Here is a 16396-nt window from a genome sequence, read left to right as displayed (position 1 = left end):
CTTTCAGTTTTTGTTGACTTCCTTTGCTGTGCAGAAGCATTTTATATTGACGAAGTCCCAATAGTTCATGTTTGCTTTTGTTTCCCTTGCCTCCAGAGACACATTGAATAAGAAGTTGCTATGGCTAATGTCAAAGAGGTTACTGCCTATGTTCTCCTCTAGGATTTTGATGGTTTCCTGTCTCACTCACATTTAGGTCTTTCATCCATTTTGAATCTGTTTTTGTGTATGTTGCTAAGTGGTCCAGTTTCATTCTTCTGCATGTTGCTGTCCAGTTTTCTCCACACCATTTGTTGAAGAGACTGTCTTTGTTTCCATTAGATATTCTTTCTTACTTTATCGAAGATTAGTTGACCATACAGTTTTGAGCCTATTTCTGGGTTTTCCATTCTGTTCCATTGACCTACGTGTCTGGTTTTGTGCCCATACCATACTGTCTTTATCACTACAGCTTTCAAATATAGCTTAAAGTCCGGAATTGTGATGCCTCCAACTCTGCTTTTCTTTTTCAAAATTGCTTTGGCTATTCAGAGTATTTTGTGATTCCATACATATTTTAGGATTGTTTGTTCTAGCTCTGTGAAAAATGCTGGTAGTGTTTTGACAGGGATTGCATTAAATGTGTAGACTACTTTGAGTAGTACAGACATTTTAACAATATTTGTTCTTACAATCCATGAGTATGGAATGTTTTTAAATTTCTTTGTGTCATCTTTAGTTTCTTTCATAAGTATTCTATAGTTTTCAGCATACAGATCTTTCACCTCCTCGGATTAGGTTTATTCCTAGTTATTTTATGGTTTTTGGTACAATTGTAAATGAGATCAATTCCTTAATTCCTCTTTCTGCTGCTTCATTGTTGGTATATAGAAATACAACATATTTCTGTACATTGATTTTTGTATCCTGTGACTTTGCTGAATTCGTGTATCAGTTCTAGCAATTTTTGGGTGGAGTCTTTAGGGTTTTCTACATAGGGTATCATGTTGTCTGCAAATAATTCTTTGCTGATTTGGATGCCTTTTATTTCTTTTCGTTGTCTGATTACTGAGGCTAGAACTTCCAGTACTATGTTAAATAACAATGATGAGAGTGTTGTTCCTGACCATAGAGGAAAGCTCTCAGCTCTTCCCCATTGAAGATGATATTAGCTATGAGTCTTTCATATATGGTCTATATGATGTTGACGTATGTTCCTTCTATCCCTACTTTGTTAAGGGTTTTTATCAAGAATGGATGTTACATTTTGTCAAATGCTTTTTCTGCATCTATTGCAAGGGTAATATGGTTCTTATCCTTTCTCTTATTAATGTGGTATATCACATTAATTGATTTGCAAATATTGAACCACCCCTGAAGCCCAGGAATAAATCCCACTTGATCGTGGTGAATAATTCTTTTAATGTACTGTTGAATTTAATTTGCTAATATCTTGTTGAGAATTTTCACATCCATGTTCATCAGGGATATTGGCCTGTAATTCTTTTTAGTGGGGTCTTGAATCATTTGGGGATCAAAGTAATGCTGGTCTCACAGAATGAGTTTAGAAGTGTTCCTTCCATATCTATTTTTCAGGAACAGTTTAAGAAGAAAAGATAATTAACTCTTTTTCAAATGTTTGAGAGAATTCCCCTGGGAAGCCATCTGGCCCTGGACTTTTGTTGGGAGATTTTTGATTACTGATTCCATTTCTTTGTTGGTTACCAGTCTGTCCAAATTTCCTGTTTCTTCCCATTTCACTTTTGGTAGTTTATATGTTTCTAAGAATTCATCCATTTCTTCCAGATTGCACAATTTGTTGGCATATAATTTTGCATAACATTCTCTTATAATGTTTGTATTCCTATGGTGTTGGTTGTGATCTCTCCTCTTTCATTCATGATTTATTTGGGTCCTTTTTCTTTTTTTTTTTTTTTTTTTTTTTTTTGATGAGTCTGGCTACGGGTTTATTAATTTTATTAATTCTTCCAAAATCCAGCTCCTAGTTGCATTGATCTATTCTAATGGATTTTTTGTTTGTTTCCACATCACTTATTTCTGCTCTAATCTTTACTATTCCCCTTCTTCTAGGTTTAGGCTTTATTTGCTCTTCCTCTTCTAGTTCCTTTAGATATAAGGTTAGGTTGTGTATTGAAGACTTTTCTTGTTTCTTGAGGTAGGCCTGTATTGCTATATAATTACTTCTTATAACTGCTTTTGTGGCATCCCAAAGGTTTTGGAAGGTTGTGTTTTCATTTGCATTTGCTTCCATATATTTTTTTTCTTCTTTAATTTCCTGATAAACCCATGCACTCTTTAGTAGGATGTTCTTTAACCTCCATGTATTTGTGGTCTTTCTAAATTTTCTTCTTGTGATTGACTTCAAGTGTCCCAGTGTTGTGATCTGAAAATATGCATAGTATGATCTCTACCTTTTTGTACTTGTTGAGGGCTGATTTGTGACCTAGCATGTGATCTACTCTGGAGAATGTTCCATGTGTACTCAAAAAGAATGTGTATTCTGCTGAGTTACAATGAAATGTTTTGAATATATCTGTTAAGCTCTCTGGTCCAGGGTGTCATTCAAAGCCCTTGTTTCCTTGTTGATTTTCTGGTTGGATGATCTATCCATTGCTGCATGTGAGTTGTTAAAGTCCCCTACTCTTATACTGTTATCACTGAGTTTCTTTATGTTTGTTATTAACTGATTTATATATCTGGGTGTTCCACATTGGGGGCATAAATATTTACAATTGTTAGATCTTCTTATTGGATAGATCCCTTTATTATGATATAGTGCCCTTCTTCATCTCTTGTTACAGTCTTTGGTTTAAAATCTAGTTTGTCTGAAAAAAAATAAATAAAATAAAATAAAATAAAATAAAATAAAATCTAGTTTGTCTGATACAACCATGGCTAATCCAGCTTTCTCTTGAGGTCCATTAGCATGATAAATGGTTCTCCATCCCCTCACTTTCTTTTTTTTTTTTTTTTATATATATGAAATTTATTGACAAATTGGTTTCCATTCAACACCCAGTGCTCATCCCAAAAGGTGCCCTCCTCAATACCCATCACCCACCCTCCCCTCCCTCCCACACCCCATCAACCCTCAGTTTGTTCTCAGTTTTTAACATTCTCTTATGCTTTGGCTCTCTCCCACTCTAACCTCTTTTTTTTTTTTTCCTTCCCCTCCCCCATGGGTTCCTGTTAAGTTTCTCAGGATCCACATAAGAGTGAAACCATATGGTATCTGTCTTTCTCTGTATGGCTTATTTCACTTAGCATTACACTCTCCAGTTCCATCCACGTTGCTACAAAAGGCCATATTTCATTTTTTCTCATTGCCACATAGTATTCCATTGTGTATATATACCACAATTTCTTTATCCATTCATCAGTTGATGGACATTTAGGCTCTTTCCATAATTTGGCTATTGTTGAGAGTGCTGCTATGAACATTGGGGTACAAGTGCCCCTATGCATCAGTACTCCTGTATCCCTTGGATAAATTCCTAGCAGTGCTGTTGCTGGGTCATAGGGTAGGTCTATTTTTAATTTTCTGAGGAACCTCCACACTGCTTTCCAGAGCGGCTGCACCAATTTGCATTCCCACCAACAGTGCAAGAGGGTTCCCATTTCTCCACATCCTCTCCAGCATCTATAGTCTCCTGATTTGTTCATTTTGGCCACTCTGACTGGCGTGAGGTGATACCTGAGTGTGGTTTTGATTTGTATTTCCCTGATAAGGAGCGACGCTGAACATCTTTTCATGTGCCTGTTGGCCATCTGGATGTCTTCTTTAGAGAAGTGTCTATTCATGTTTTCTGCCCATTTCTTCACTGGGTTATTTGTTTTTCGGGTGTGGAGTTTGGTGAGCCCTTTATAGATTTTAGATACTAGCCCTTTGTCCGATATGTCATTTGCAAATATCTTTTCCCATTCCGTTGGTTGCCTTTTAGTTTTGTTGGTTGTTTCCTTTGCTGTGCAGAAGCTTTTTATCTTCATAAGGTCCCAGTAATTCACTTTTGCTTTTAATTCCCTTGCCTTTGGGGATGTGTCGAGTAAGAGATTGCTACGGCTGAGGTCAGAGAGGTCTTTTCCTGCTTTCTCCTCTAAGGTTTTCATCCCCTCACTTTCAATCTGCAGGTGTGTATAGGTCTAAAATGAGTCTCTTGCAGGCAGCATATAGATGGATCTCATTTTTTTATCCATTCTGATATCTTATATCTTTTGATTGGAGCATTTAGTCCATTTACATTCAGAGTTACTACTGATAGATATTAATTTAGTGCCATTGTATTACCTGTAAAGTTGGTGTTCATGGAGATTTTCTCTGTTCCTTTTTAGTCTTTGTTGCTCTTGGTCTTTCTTTCCCACTCAAAGAGTCCTCTTTAATATTTCTTGCAGGGCTGGTTTAGTGGTCACAAACTCCTTTAGCTTTAGTCTGTCTAAGAGTGGTGTTTTTTTTTTTTTTTTTTTAAGGTGGGAGGAAAAAGCCAGAAGAGGGAGACATTGAAGAAAAGGGAGTTAAGGAAGGAGCAAGTTTATGAGGAGGAGGAAACAGAGCTGTGAGGACAGACAGAACATAGCTTTCTGCTGGGATGGAGGAACCAGATGCAATGAGTTCCCAGGAGGCAAGACAGGAGTTCAGGGTCCCTGTTTTCTTGGTAAAGTACCAGTCAAATTGTTTTCTAAGGATGGTGAGAGAGGTCATGGCAGCACCTTGAAGACTGCATCCAGAATCTGGAGTGGGAGAAGGTGCAGGCCAAATTTGCTGGGCAGTGAGTGCGCCCAGCAGAAGGGGGAAGACCTGGAGTCTGACATGGCCCCAGACCATGGTGGTGCAGAATTGCTCACAGTATGCACACAGAACCCATGATGATGCTGATGGCATGACTGGCTGGAGCTCTGGGGACAGTTAGGCGAGACAAAGGGCAAAGGATCTTTGAAGGCACTGGTGGTAAGAGAATGTTTCAAGTCATGAGATGCAGGCTTAACAAACAGAAGCAGTGGCCGCCTGGACAAGTCATGGGCCTGGAAATCTCAAGGAGGGAGAACAACAGAGTGAAATCAGAATAAATGAGTGACAGAGCTAAACTGAGAGAAGGTTGTAGTCAGGGAATGAAATATTTAACTGAAGACTTCAGAGGCAGAGTTAACCATGTGAAATCACCACCATTCTGCAATTCTGCCTCAAGCTTAGTGAGCAAGTTATTTCAAGCTTCTGGGCCTCAGTTTCATTCCCCACCCCACCCCAGTTTCCTAAAACTTCATCATTTTACACTAAGACATCTGTTCAGGACAAAGCGGACCTCATAAGAATTGCTATGCCCCACATAACAGGAGCAGTGAATGTAAATCATGTAATATCGGGCCAATATTAGACTATTTTAATCATTAAGGTGATGGCTTATCTGACCTCCTGGCCTCTCTTCCTCCTCTTCCTCCTACTTTGCCCACTGTCCAATTTTGGGATCCCTCCTTTGTCTGGAACTTAAACAGAGAATATATTAGGCAGGCTAGCATGAACGATTAGATGAACCTCAAATCAGCACTGACTATTTTGAAGTTCCAACAGTCTACTAGCTATTAGGACTGAAAGCTGAATAGTGTCACTAAGTATAAAAATCAATACTTGAAAATTAATAACATCCCCAAACATCATCAATAACCAATTAAAATATAGTAAGTAAAAGTTAGCAGTAACAATAGTTACAAAAATTACAGAGCATTTAAGAAAATCTTACAAAATGCAAGCTCTTTTACTGAAAATTACAAAATATTATTGGAGACAAAAGAGAACTGAATACTGAACTGATTCAAAATGAACTATGTCATTTTGAATACTCATTCAATAAATATTTATGAAGCACCTACTGTGTGTTGGGACAGCTAAGTGCTGAGGGCACAGAACTGAACAAAACAGACAAAAAATCCCTGCCCTCGTGGAGCTTAACCAATGCTATAGATTATAATCTACAAATTCAATGTGATTCTGATCAAAATCTCAACAGGATGTTTTAAACTAGATGAACTGATTCTAAAATCTGTATAGAAAAATAAATTTCTAAACCCAGGAAAGTTCTGGAAAAAGTGTTTGTATCACCAGATATCAAGGCTGGCCACACCAATGCAGATTCAGAAAAACAAGATCAACAGAAAAGAACCAAGAGCCCCAAAGCAGACCCAACTATGAATGGCAAGTTAAAATGTACGAAAAGAAAGGACAGATATCATATGTTTTCACTCATAAGTGGAACTTGAGCAACTTAACAGAAGATCATGGGGGAAGGGAAGGGGAAAAAAATAGTTACAAACAGAAAGGGAAGGAGGCAAACCATAAGAGACTCTTAAGAGAATAAATGGAGCGGGGATGGGGGAATGGGGGAGAGGGGAAAATGGGTGATGAACACTTAGGAGGGCACTTGTTGGGATGAGCGATGAATCATGGAAATGTACCCCAAAAACCAAGAGCACACTTTACACACTGTATGTTAGCCAATTTGACAACAAATTATATTAAAATAAATAAATAAATACATAAAATAGTTTTAAATGAAAAAATAAATAAATAAAATATACAAAAAGATGATACTATAAATCATTTAGAAAGATTGCACTAGCCTACCACAGCAGGAAAACTGGTTTTCAGTATGGAAAATAAAAAACAGATTCCCATACTTCACACAAATACAATAAACTACAGATGGATTAAAATCCAAAAATGCTAAAACACACATATGCTCATGCAAATACACATGCACTTCAAAAAAAAGTATTAAAAGAAATACTGTTATGACCTTGAGTTGGGAAATAATTTCATAGATAAGATACACAAGGCACAATTCATAAGAGAAAAGGTTAATGAATCTAACATTGAATTCAAAACTTCTGCATAAAAGAATTCATAAATGAAGCAAAAAGATAAGCCATAGACCATAAGAAAACAGGAAAATCAGAGAAGAAAAAAACCAGAATGGCCAATAAACATATATAAAGATGTTCAACCCTCACAAAAGGAAATGCCATTTATTTAGGTGCCACTTTGCAACCGTTAGATTGGCAAAAATCAAAAGTCTGACCAAGTGTTGATGGGGGGTGGGAAAACAGGAATTGCTAATCAGTGCAGACAGAAGTAGAAATTGAGTGCAACCACTCTGGGGAAAGATTTAGCAATACCTAGCAAAAATGCAAATAAGTACTTCTACAAGCCAGCATTACCACTTTGAGATATACTTATTTCCAAAATAAATCTTACACATGTACCCCCGGGAGAAATGTATAAATGTTAATTGTTGCACTATTTGTAGAAGCAAATAAAAAAAGGAAACAATCTAAATGTTCATTAATAGAACAAAAGAATAATAAATGACAAGGTACTCACAAGAGGGAATAACAAACAAATAATAAAATGAAGTAAGTACATTCAGGTACATCGCAACATGAATAGATTTTAAGAACAATGTGAAAAGATAAAGCTCTACACAGAATTATAAGTAACAGTATGATAGTATGTATCTACATCTTTAAACCATATAAAGTCATTCTACATATTGTTCATGACTATCCATACGTAAATAAAATAGAATGACCTATATAGGAACGAGAACAAATTTGCAGCCATGGTTACTACTGGAGAGGGAAACAAAAGGGACTTGAACTTTCAGGAAAGCTCTTTCTCTCGCTCAAAACAAAAGAAAACCAAACAAAACAAAAAATCTGAAGCAAAAATATCCAAATATTTTTTACTTGTGATTTTTGCATTTCTGGCATTATTTTGTGTACTTGTCTGTATTTTTTTGCTTAACTTTTTTTCATTCAGTCGACCTATGTCTTCTTAACACCAATCAGAAATTCAGAGGAAGAGAAAAATTAAACTGAGTTACACAGGGTTTGGGGAAACCTGTGAATTTCTGCAAAGGGTCCCATTTTTGTTTCCCATCCTCAAAAGGAATGAGAAGTCATGTGGGCACAGTAAACTCTCCATGTGATAAACCACACCACGACAATGCCACAGAAAAGATATCAAGGCCAGTTCTCCAAACGTGCAGCTCACCTCTCGCACATGTCTTTTCAGGTGCATGTATACACTCTGTCCAGTTTTTCGAAAATGTCTTTCAACATGTTCCCTTCCAAAGGCCAAAAATGTATTCATGCATACATAGAGTCCACCTTCAGAATTCTAGAAGAAAGAGACAGGTCACAACATTAGCCAAGGATATCTCGCCAAGTCATTTAGATAAAGAAAAGGGAAGGGAAAGAGGGCAAATGATGAAGACAAAGCCCAGCAAAAGGCCACCTGGCTGTTGTAGTCATCTGCAATGACCCTCTGAGGCTCCACAGCCACCCACAGCATCAGCGTCTGCCCCAAACCTGGATTCCAGGTGCTCTGGACAGCTGCTCACAATCTCCCAGTCAGGTGAGAGCCTCAGAGGGCCTGGGAAATAAACATGCTTGTTGGACTCTCCAAACTTGGGTACAGGACCATAAGGGAAACGAGAAGCTTGGCCAGTGAACCAACTACCACCACGGCAATCCTGTCTCATCATTCTCTCTCCCTGATCAGTGCAAGTCTCCAGGAACATAAAGTTTTATATTCTTTTAGCAGCAGTTCTTCGATTCAAAGATATTCTTCTCTTCCTTCAATGACACAGAATATCTGACCGTACTTATTATAAATTAGGATAATTCAATAAATCAATAACTTAATGAGTAAATAATAAAGGATAGAGCCCTCTAATAATCCTAGCTACATATTTTTGCACGCCTGATATGTGCCAGGTGCTTCTCATGTATTATTTCTAATCCTAACAATATTACAAGCTGCTTATTATTATTTCCATTTGACAGTTGAAAAAAAGAATTAAGGGGGCATCTGGGTGGTTCAGTCCGTTAAGCATCCAACTTTGGCTCAGGTCATGATCTCACGGTCCGTGAGTTCAAGTACCACATCGGGCTCTACGCTGACAGCTCAGAGCCTGGAGCCTGCTTCAGATTCTGTGTCTCCCTCTCTCTCTGCCCCTCCCCTGCTAATGCTCTATTTCTCTCTCAAAAATAAATAAAAATTAAAAAAACTTTTAATATTTAAAAAAAATTTTTTAAGAATTAAGGATCAGTCACTTGCCCAAGTTCTCACAGCATGGAAATGTCAGTTAAATTGACTCTATTTCTCTTTGCAGCCTTCTATGCCACATTTCAAATATTATTTAATTACAGACACCCTGCCACAATGAACAGTCAAGGATATTGTTCACAGTTTAGATACTTGATTTTCTATGCCAATTTCATCTCTCCTTTTTCTCTCACTTTGCTTAACATGCATCTCTCTAAATTTTGCCTATAAAATCAACCACCTTTTCCTCAATGAAACTGGATTCTTATTAAGCTCTCATTAGTCTCGCCTCACCACATAATTTTAAAAAACAAATTTTTTTAAAAACCTGTCAGAATTGATAGCAAGCCCCTGTCAAAATTCCTTACATTACATTTTAGTAGAGCACAAATTCAAAATCAAAATAGGCATTGATGTTCACTACAAATATATGAAAAATAATTTATAAGTTCCAGTAACTCAAGATTGTTTATTTTTTTAATTTCTAATAAAATTCCCCAACACTATATGGTTTATAAGCCAGACATAAAGGAGTCTTATCACAATGAGGATATTACAACAACATCAGTTCAAATATGTGTCTATTATTGTAGCAAATACATTGCATAAGGCAAGAAAAGGAAAAAAGCATAAAGATCACAAAGAAAGAAGTAAACTGGGTCTCAATTTGCTGATGACATTTACTCTATATGGAAAATCCTTAAAAATCTAAAAACTACTAATGAGTAAAACTAATACATGAATTTAGCCAGGTCACAGAATACAGATTTATAGGCAAAAATCAACTGCAAGTTTACACTCTGGCAACAAACACTTGCAAATTAAATTTTTTAAATTTGACTATAAAATAGCATCCAGAAAACTCAGTTATTTAGCTGGTGCTTCTGGATAACTGTTTCCCTTTGAAAGAGATCATTTGAATAAAACTAGAAAAGTTCTTCAACTGGAGGCATATTACATTCACTTGATCATCAAATTGAATATTTTCAAATTTTTTTTAAAAATAGGTGTTTTTTGCATAGTCATAACCCTTAAAAAACTTGTTATCATTATAATGGCCAGTTATTCATTAAACCCATTAAATTGAGCACCACATATTGTGATTTTTAAAAAAAATAACACTTCCATTCTCTTCCAATAAAATGGAACCCAATCAAAAGAATTCAAACCAGAAGATACACCAGGGAAAATATGAGATTTGTAACCAGGGTCCTGAACTACCACTAATTAGCTCTGTGGCCTAAGACAGGTTGTCATTCAGTCTCTGAGCTTCAGGATTCTCCTTTACAAGCATGGCTGCAGCAATAACTCCCACCTCACATGGTTTCGTCAAGTTCAAAGAGGATGAGATACATTCTATACTATAATACATTCATAGCAATTATTTATTATGAGCTACAGGTCTGTGTGCTACACATATCTCCTATTAGCTCAATCATTTTATAATTGGAGGAAACAAGGAAGAAAACAGTGAGCCAGTCAGCCACACAGGCTAGGGGCAACAAATATTAATCTATCAGAAAAATATGTTAAGCAACGAGCAGGAGAACCAAGAAACCAGCAAGCAGAGGAAGAAAAACGTTCAAGTGCAGCATTTTTCTGGAGAAAAAAATACACGATAGCTATATAATGCAAGAGTTTATAAAGTAATCTCTAAAATAATCACAAGGTCTTTGCTAATTTCATTGCCAAGACTTCTTGACTTCTTAGGAAATTTGATAAAAATTTAATATACTCCAAACATTCGTTCTCAGTCTGGAGTCACTTGATACTGTCACAAAGTCGATAATCAGAGAGGAAAATGCTTCAGCACTCACAGACAAATGGCCCCACATAGGAAAGGATTCTATTACAAACATCCATGGGTCTCCTCCATCTGACACATGCTGGCCTCTGAAGCAGTATGTGCCTGTCCACTAGGGGCTCTGAGATGGAGGCACTGCCCACAGGACTTGCCAGCAGTACGAAAGCTTCAGGACACAGTGAGACACAAACCCCCTCAAAGCCACCCCATACAGGGGTAGCTTTAGTCTAATGGTCTAACGTTTTCTTCCCTCCTGCCTTATTAATGTCTAAACAGTGGCCCTATAAGACACTTTCTTTTGCATACAAAGACAGTACTCCATGCCTTGTGCTCTGAACAGCTTCTTTCATTAATGATGACCAGTGTATGCTGACAAGTCTATCCCTCCCGTTTCCTCTGTGACCAAAGCACAGAGAATAGTTTTAGAGCCTGGGATCAGAGCTGAGCTAACTGATTCTTAGTTTTCAAACCCTCAACCTCGTGCTCTCATTAACCAGCCACGCCCCCACTAAGATTACTGCCCTGGAAAATACTCGTAAAGCACTTGCCTTCCTGTGGCCAAGAGTGCAGCCATGAAATCGGGCAGGACCTTCCTTCATATAAGCACTGTGTCAAAACTGCGGAAACTAGGATCACATCTTGGTTTTTGTAATAATGTTGGCAGAGTACACACACTGCACTAGATTGTGAAGACTTGGGGGGGCCTCTCTCTTAATGTCCTTCATCTCAAGATTTGATGCAATATGTCTTTAGAAAAAAAAAATTTTTTAATGTTTAAAGAAAAAAATCATTGTTAGAAAACTACCAACGAACAATGAAATACAACTCAAAGAATATCAGGGCAGAATACAAAATAATACTTTTCTCAAGTCATGGTGGTAGAGTGCTTATTAAACCAGATTACAGGGCGCCTGGGTGGCTCAGTCAGTTAAGCGTCCAACTTTGACTCAGGTCATGATCGCGCTGTTTGTAAGTTGGAGCCCCGCATCGGGCTCTGTGCTGACAGCTCAGAGCCTGGAGCCTGCTTCAGATTCTGTGTCTCCCTCTCTCTCTCTGTCCCTCCCCTGTTCATGCTCTTTCTCTGTCTCAAAAAAAAAATTTTTTTAAACAGATTACAAATGAAATTCATATATATTGCATTAATATTTTAAATAAATGGTAGCATATGAATAGAGATTCCAAAAACACATTCTATGGTAACTGCTTAATATATATCAAACCACAAGAAATGCAAAAATAAGGGGAAATCACTAATAAAAGTTATTGGGGAAGTTAGATACCAGTATACAATAAAATTAACCTAGATCCACATCTTATGCCAAACACTGTATGTAATAAGGTCCAGAGAGCTCTAAGAGATAAGCATTTAAAAAGCTAGAAATGAGCAGAATAGCATATTTTATCCCACTTATGAGGGGGAAATAATTTCTGGCCGTGAAAATACAGGATAGAAAGATGGCGTAATTGAGTATAAAAATGTAAACACTAATGAACAGGTTTTATACCACATAATATAATGAAACAAATAGAAAACCAATCATCACAGAATGAGGAAAGATGACAAGTACAACGAAGAAAAGTTTATATCCAAGCTATGTAAAAACTGATAAAGTCACAAGATGTCAGCATTCAGGTTCAACTTGGTAAGTTTTTCTTTTAAGATCATTTAGTTTTAACTGTGAGAAAATATTAAAATCAAATCATCACATCCTCACTACCTCCTGAAGTAATAAGCATGGTAAAACAATCTCAGGGCAGGGGCGCCTGGGCGGCTGAGTCAATTAAGTGTCAGACTCTTGGTTTCGGCTCGGATTGTGATCTCACGGTTTTGTGAGTTCGAGCCCCACATCGGGCTCCAAGCTGACAGTGTGGAGCATGCTTGGGATTCTCTGTCTCCCTCTCTGGCCCTCCCCAACTTGCACTATCTCTGTCTTTCTCAAAATAAATCAATAAACTTAAAAACATTAAAAAAAATTCTCAGGGCAAGTATATGCCTACTAAACCAGCAGAAAGTATGAAAACTACAAAGCCTGAAGCCACAGAGAAAACCTGGATGGAGTCTCACAGTATAAATCGGTTCCATCCTTCTAGAGATCAATCCAACTGTGACTCTTTGACACAGTTATTTCTCCTTTGGGTACAGACTTCAGGAAACCAAAATAAAGAGAAAAGAAAGCTAATTTGCACAAAATATTCATAGATACACTGTTTATAATAGGAAAAAGAGCTCCCAAACAAAGGAGCTAAAATATGTGGCATATAAACAAAGCAAAATGCTATAACGTTATTTAAAATGACATATTACGAAATATGTGTAATGTACACAGAACATAAGTATAGAATTGTGCGTAATTTGCACAGAAAAATAATGTTCATGAAAAAAAAAAATACATGCTGATGACAGGGAGGAAAGAGAAGAGAAGAAGGGAAGTCTGTTCATTGACCAAGACCCAAAATGAAACTGGAATGTGATCAATGTTTTATATTTAAGTTCTTGACCTTGGGACTCACAGCCTTACCTCCTGTTACCTTTGAGCTTGGTCTAAAGAGGTGTTTGTCAAACTACTGTCATGAAGAACCAGGTTGTTTTCTGTTGTGTTTTGTTTTGTTTCTGTTCATTAAGGAAAGATATGTGGTCCCACTGCACATGACTAGACCCTGGCTCAGCCAGATATGAACTTACTCCCACATGTAAGTCCCACAAAACCCAAACGGGTCTATATGCTGTCCAAACAAACTAATCCACTGCTCACACGCTTGGATGTGGCTACAATGTCAAGTTGCTATAGAAATTACTAAGTGCTTACTCTCAATGTTTGTACTTATCTCTTGGCACCAGTCAGCTGACCACACTTGAGTAGCATTGGTCTAGAGCTAGTGGCTGCCATGTCCACACCCCATTCTTAGAACTGCCCAGTTCTGGAACGGGGCAGTTCTAAGAATGTGTCATGGTGAAGAAAGTGTGACTTCAAGGACCTTCAGAGACACCAAGCCTTCAGAGCAGCCCACATCAAAACTAGCTACACACACCGATGATGCCTTCACGACTGTACAAGCGCCCCCGATTCCACGCATGTCCACTTATCCACCTGCCAGCCTCTGCCCATGACCACATCTCCTGACTCCTCACCCTGTGCTGCCGGTCCTGACCTTCAAATCCGTTTTTATTTCAGAACCGTTAGCATCTCGCTCACTGAAATCTACAGCTGTGAGAAACCCATGCTTCCTTCATTTGAGGCCACTACGTTCAGATGCTGAATCACACGTTCACTCCTTAAGGGTAGGGAAATCATGTCACATTCATTACTAAATTCCAACAACAGTACTCTCTGGTGCAGAGCAGAACTGAACAAACATATGGAATGAGTGGAAAAGTTTGTGTAGTTCTCTCTCACTCGGCTACATAGTTTAGTCTCTCTCTCAAACTGATCCTCAATGTCCTTCTGATTTGGATTTAAAACACTTCAGAGCACAGGCTCCATCTCAAGTCACTAAACAATGAGGATCACCAAAAGAAAACAGATGACCGTGCATAGAAAAACAGCCTCAGGTGGCTCAGTCGGTTGAGCGACCGACTTCGGCTCAGGTCATGATCTCACAGTCTGTGAGTTCGAGTGCCGCATTGGGCTCTGTGCTGACAGCTCAGAGCCTGGAGCCTGCATTGGATTCTGTGTCTCCCTCTCTCTCTGCCCTTCCCCCACTCATGCTCTGTCTCTCTCTGTCTCAGAAATAAAAAAACATTAAAAAAAATTTTTTTTAAAAGAAAAACAGCCTCAGGCGCCTGCAGGAACACTAGGTTTTCAGGTTTGTTCGGTTAAAGTCAAGCCCTTAGCAGCTTGGACACTTGAACCCCATTACCCCAGCTCTCCTACTTTCTGTGACCAAGCCAGCCTCCTTGGCTCTTCAGGACTGTGGCTGCCATGTCCACACCCTATCCCACCTTGGACCCTATCTGGCCCCTGCTTTCAGAGGTCACCCAGCCCAGAACGACCAATATGCGCTTCCCTGCATGTTTTTAGCTAAATAAGATTCTAATTAGCATTTTCATGATGCACTAAACAGAAATGTGACCAATGTGTAACACTTGATTTAGAAACCTGAATTCACAAGGAAGTCAAGAAATACCACTCAGGGCTTCTCTGAAGTTCTATAATGATTCCCATGACAATTCTCCCACCTCACAATCAAAGAGAGAGGAGCAACATTAGAAGCCCATATGTTGTTTAACTGCACTCTTCAAAGCATGTCAATATAAATACGATGGATACATAGCTGTTCGTTTATTACTTTACATTGTATTATCCTACATGCCGTTCAGAAGTAACATCAAGAACGAAGTCACCTTTTTTTATACCGCTGCCATTTGAAAGAATATTAAAACTGAGGTGAATATAAAGGTCAAGGTTACATGTTTTCAGAATAGCAAGTGAACAGTCATTTTAAATAAAAATACACCACATTGTCAATCAGTAGGTGTTCAGAGAACTTTGTTTACGATGGTGTGTTCTTGGAGACTTGGAGACCAGCCCCCGCTGGAAGACAGGAAGGGAGAGTGAGCCTGTGTGAACAGTGCACTCAGGAAACAGAGTCGCTGCGTAACACTTGTTTTTATAACCACTGAACAGTGTGGAAAACAAGCGGTCATTGCCGCAAAGAGAAACATGATGTAGGTAGATGGAGTCACAACAAATCCACGTCCAGGACAAATTACATACTAACACCCAGGAAGACTGTGACTCACACACGCATGCAAAAGGCAGATGAAAAGGACAACACAGTATTTTCTAGAACACTGATTTTTTTTAAAAGCAAAGAAAAAGAAATCAACTGACAAGCTGCTTGTAACAGTAAAAGGAAATAACCTGAATGCCCAAGTATATGGTACATTCATGAAATATAACACTCCTCAGCCATTAAAATTGATTTGTAATGAGTAATTCCTGATATAGGAAAAGCACATGGTATTTCTGAGTGAAAGAAGCAGGTAACAAACCTGCATATGACGTTACAATGGACACAACATGCATGCACTACACGGCATGCGATGTTATCTCAGCATGAAGAGATAATGTGGGATTGCTTTCCTCATGTTGTCTTTTGGCATTTTCTCATTTTTCCTCAGAAAAAATGATTCCTTTTTGGGGGCACCTGGACGGCTCAGTTGGTTAAGCATCTGACTCTTGACTTCAGCTCAGGTCATGATCTCACAGTTTGTGAGATCGAGCCCCACGTCAGGTTCCACACTCTGCTTGAGATTCTCTCCCTCCCTCTCCCTTTGCCCCTCCCCCACACATGCTCTCTCTCAATCTCTCAAAAAAAATTGATTCAGGGGTACTTGGGTGGCTCAGTTGGTTAAGTGTCCGACTTTGGCTCAGGTCATGATCTCACAGTTCGTGAGTTTGAGCCCTGCATCAAACTCTGTGCTGAAAGCTTGGAGCCTGGAGCCCCCTTTGGATTCTATGTCTCCCTCTCTCTCTGTTCCTCCCCAGCTCACTCTC

The 16396-nt window shown here is 38.4% G+C and overlaps 1 protein-coding gene and 1 non-coding gene across 2 annotated transcripts in view; one reads left to right on the top strand and one right to left on the bottom strand.

Annotated features, from left to right (window-relative positions):
• USP13 (ubiquitin specific peptidase 13) overlaps positions 1–16396 on the bottom strand; it is a 120375-nt gene that overhangs the window by 89585 nt on the left and 14394 nt on the right. The window contains exon 2 of the mRNA XM_030328910.1: positions 8039–8164. Coding sequence (XP_030184770.1) covers positions 8039–8164 — 126 coding nt within the window. The remainder of the gene's footprint in view (positions 1–8038; positions 8165–16396) is intronic.
• Positions 11486–11645, top strand: LOC115524387. The gene has a single exon (XR_003972089.1). It is a non-coding gene; the product is annotated as a small nucleolar RNA SNORA81 (small nucleolar RNA).

Source organism: Lynx canadensis, chromosome C2 (genome assembly GCF_007474595.2).
Source record: "Lynx canadensis isolate LIC74 chromosome C2, mLynCan4.pri.v2, whole genome shotgun sequence".
Taxonomy (NCBI): domain Eukaryota; kingdom Metazoa; phylum Chordata; class Mammalia; order Carnivora; family Felidae; genus Lynx; species Lynx canadensis.
Note: the sequence above shows the minus strand (reverse complement) of the source record. Positions and strands in the feature narration are given on the sequence as shown.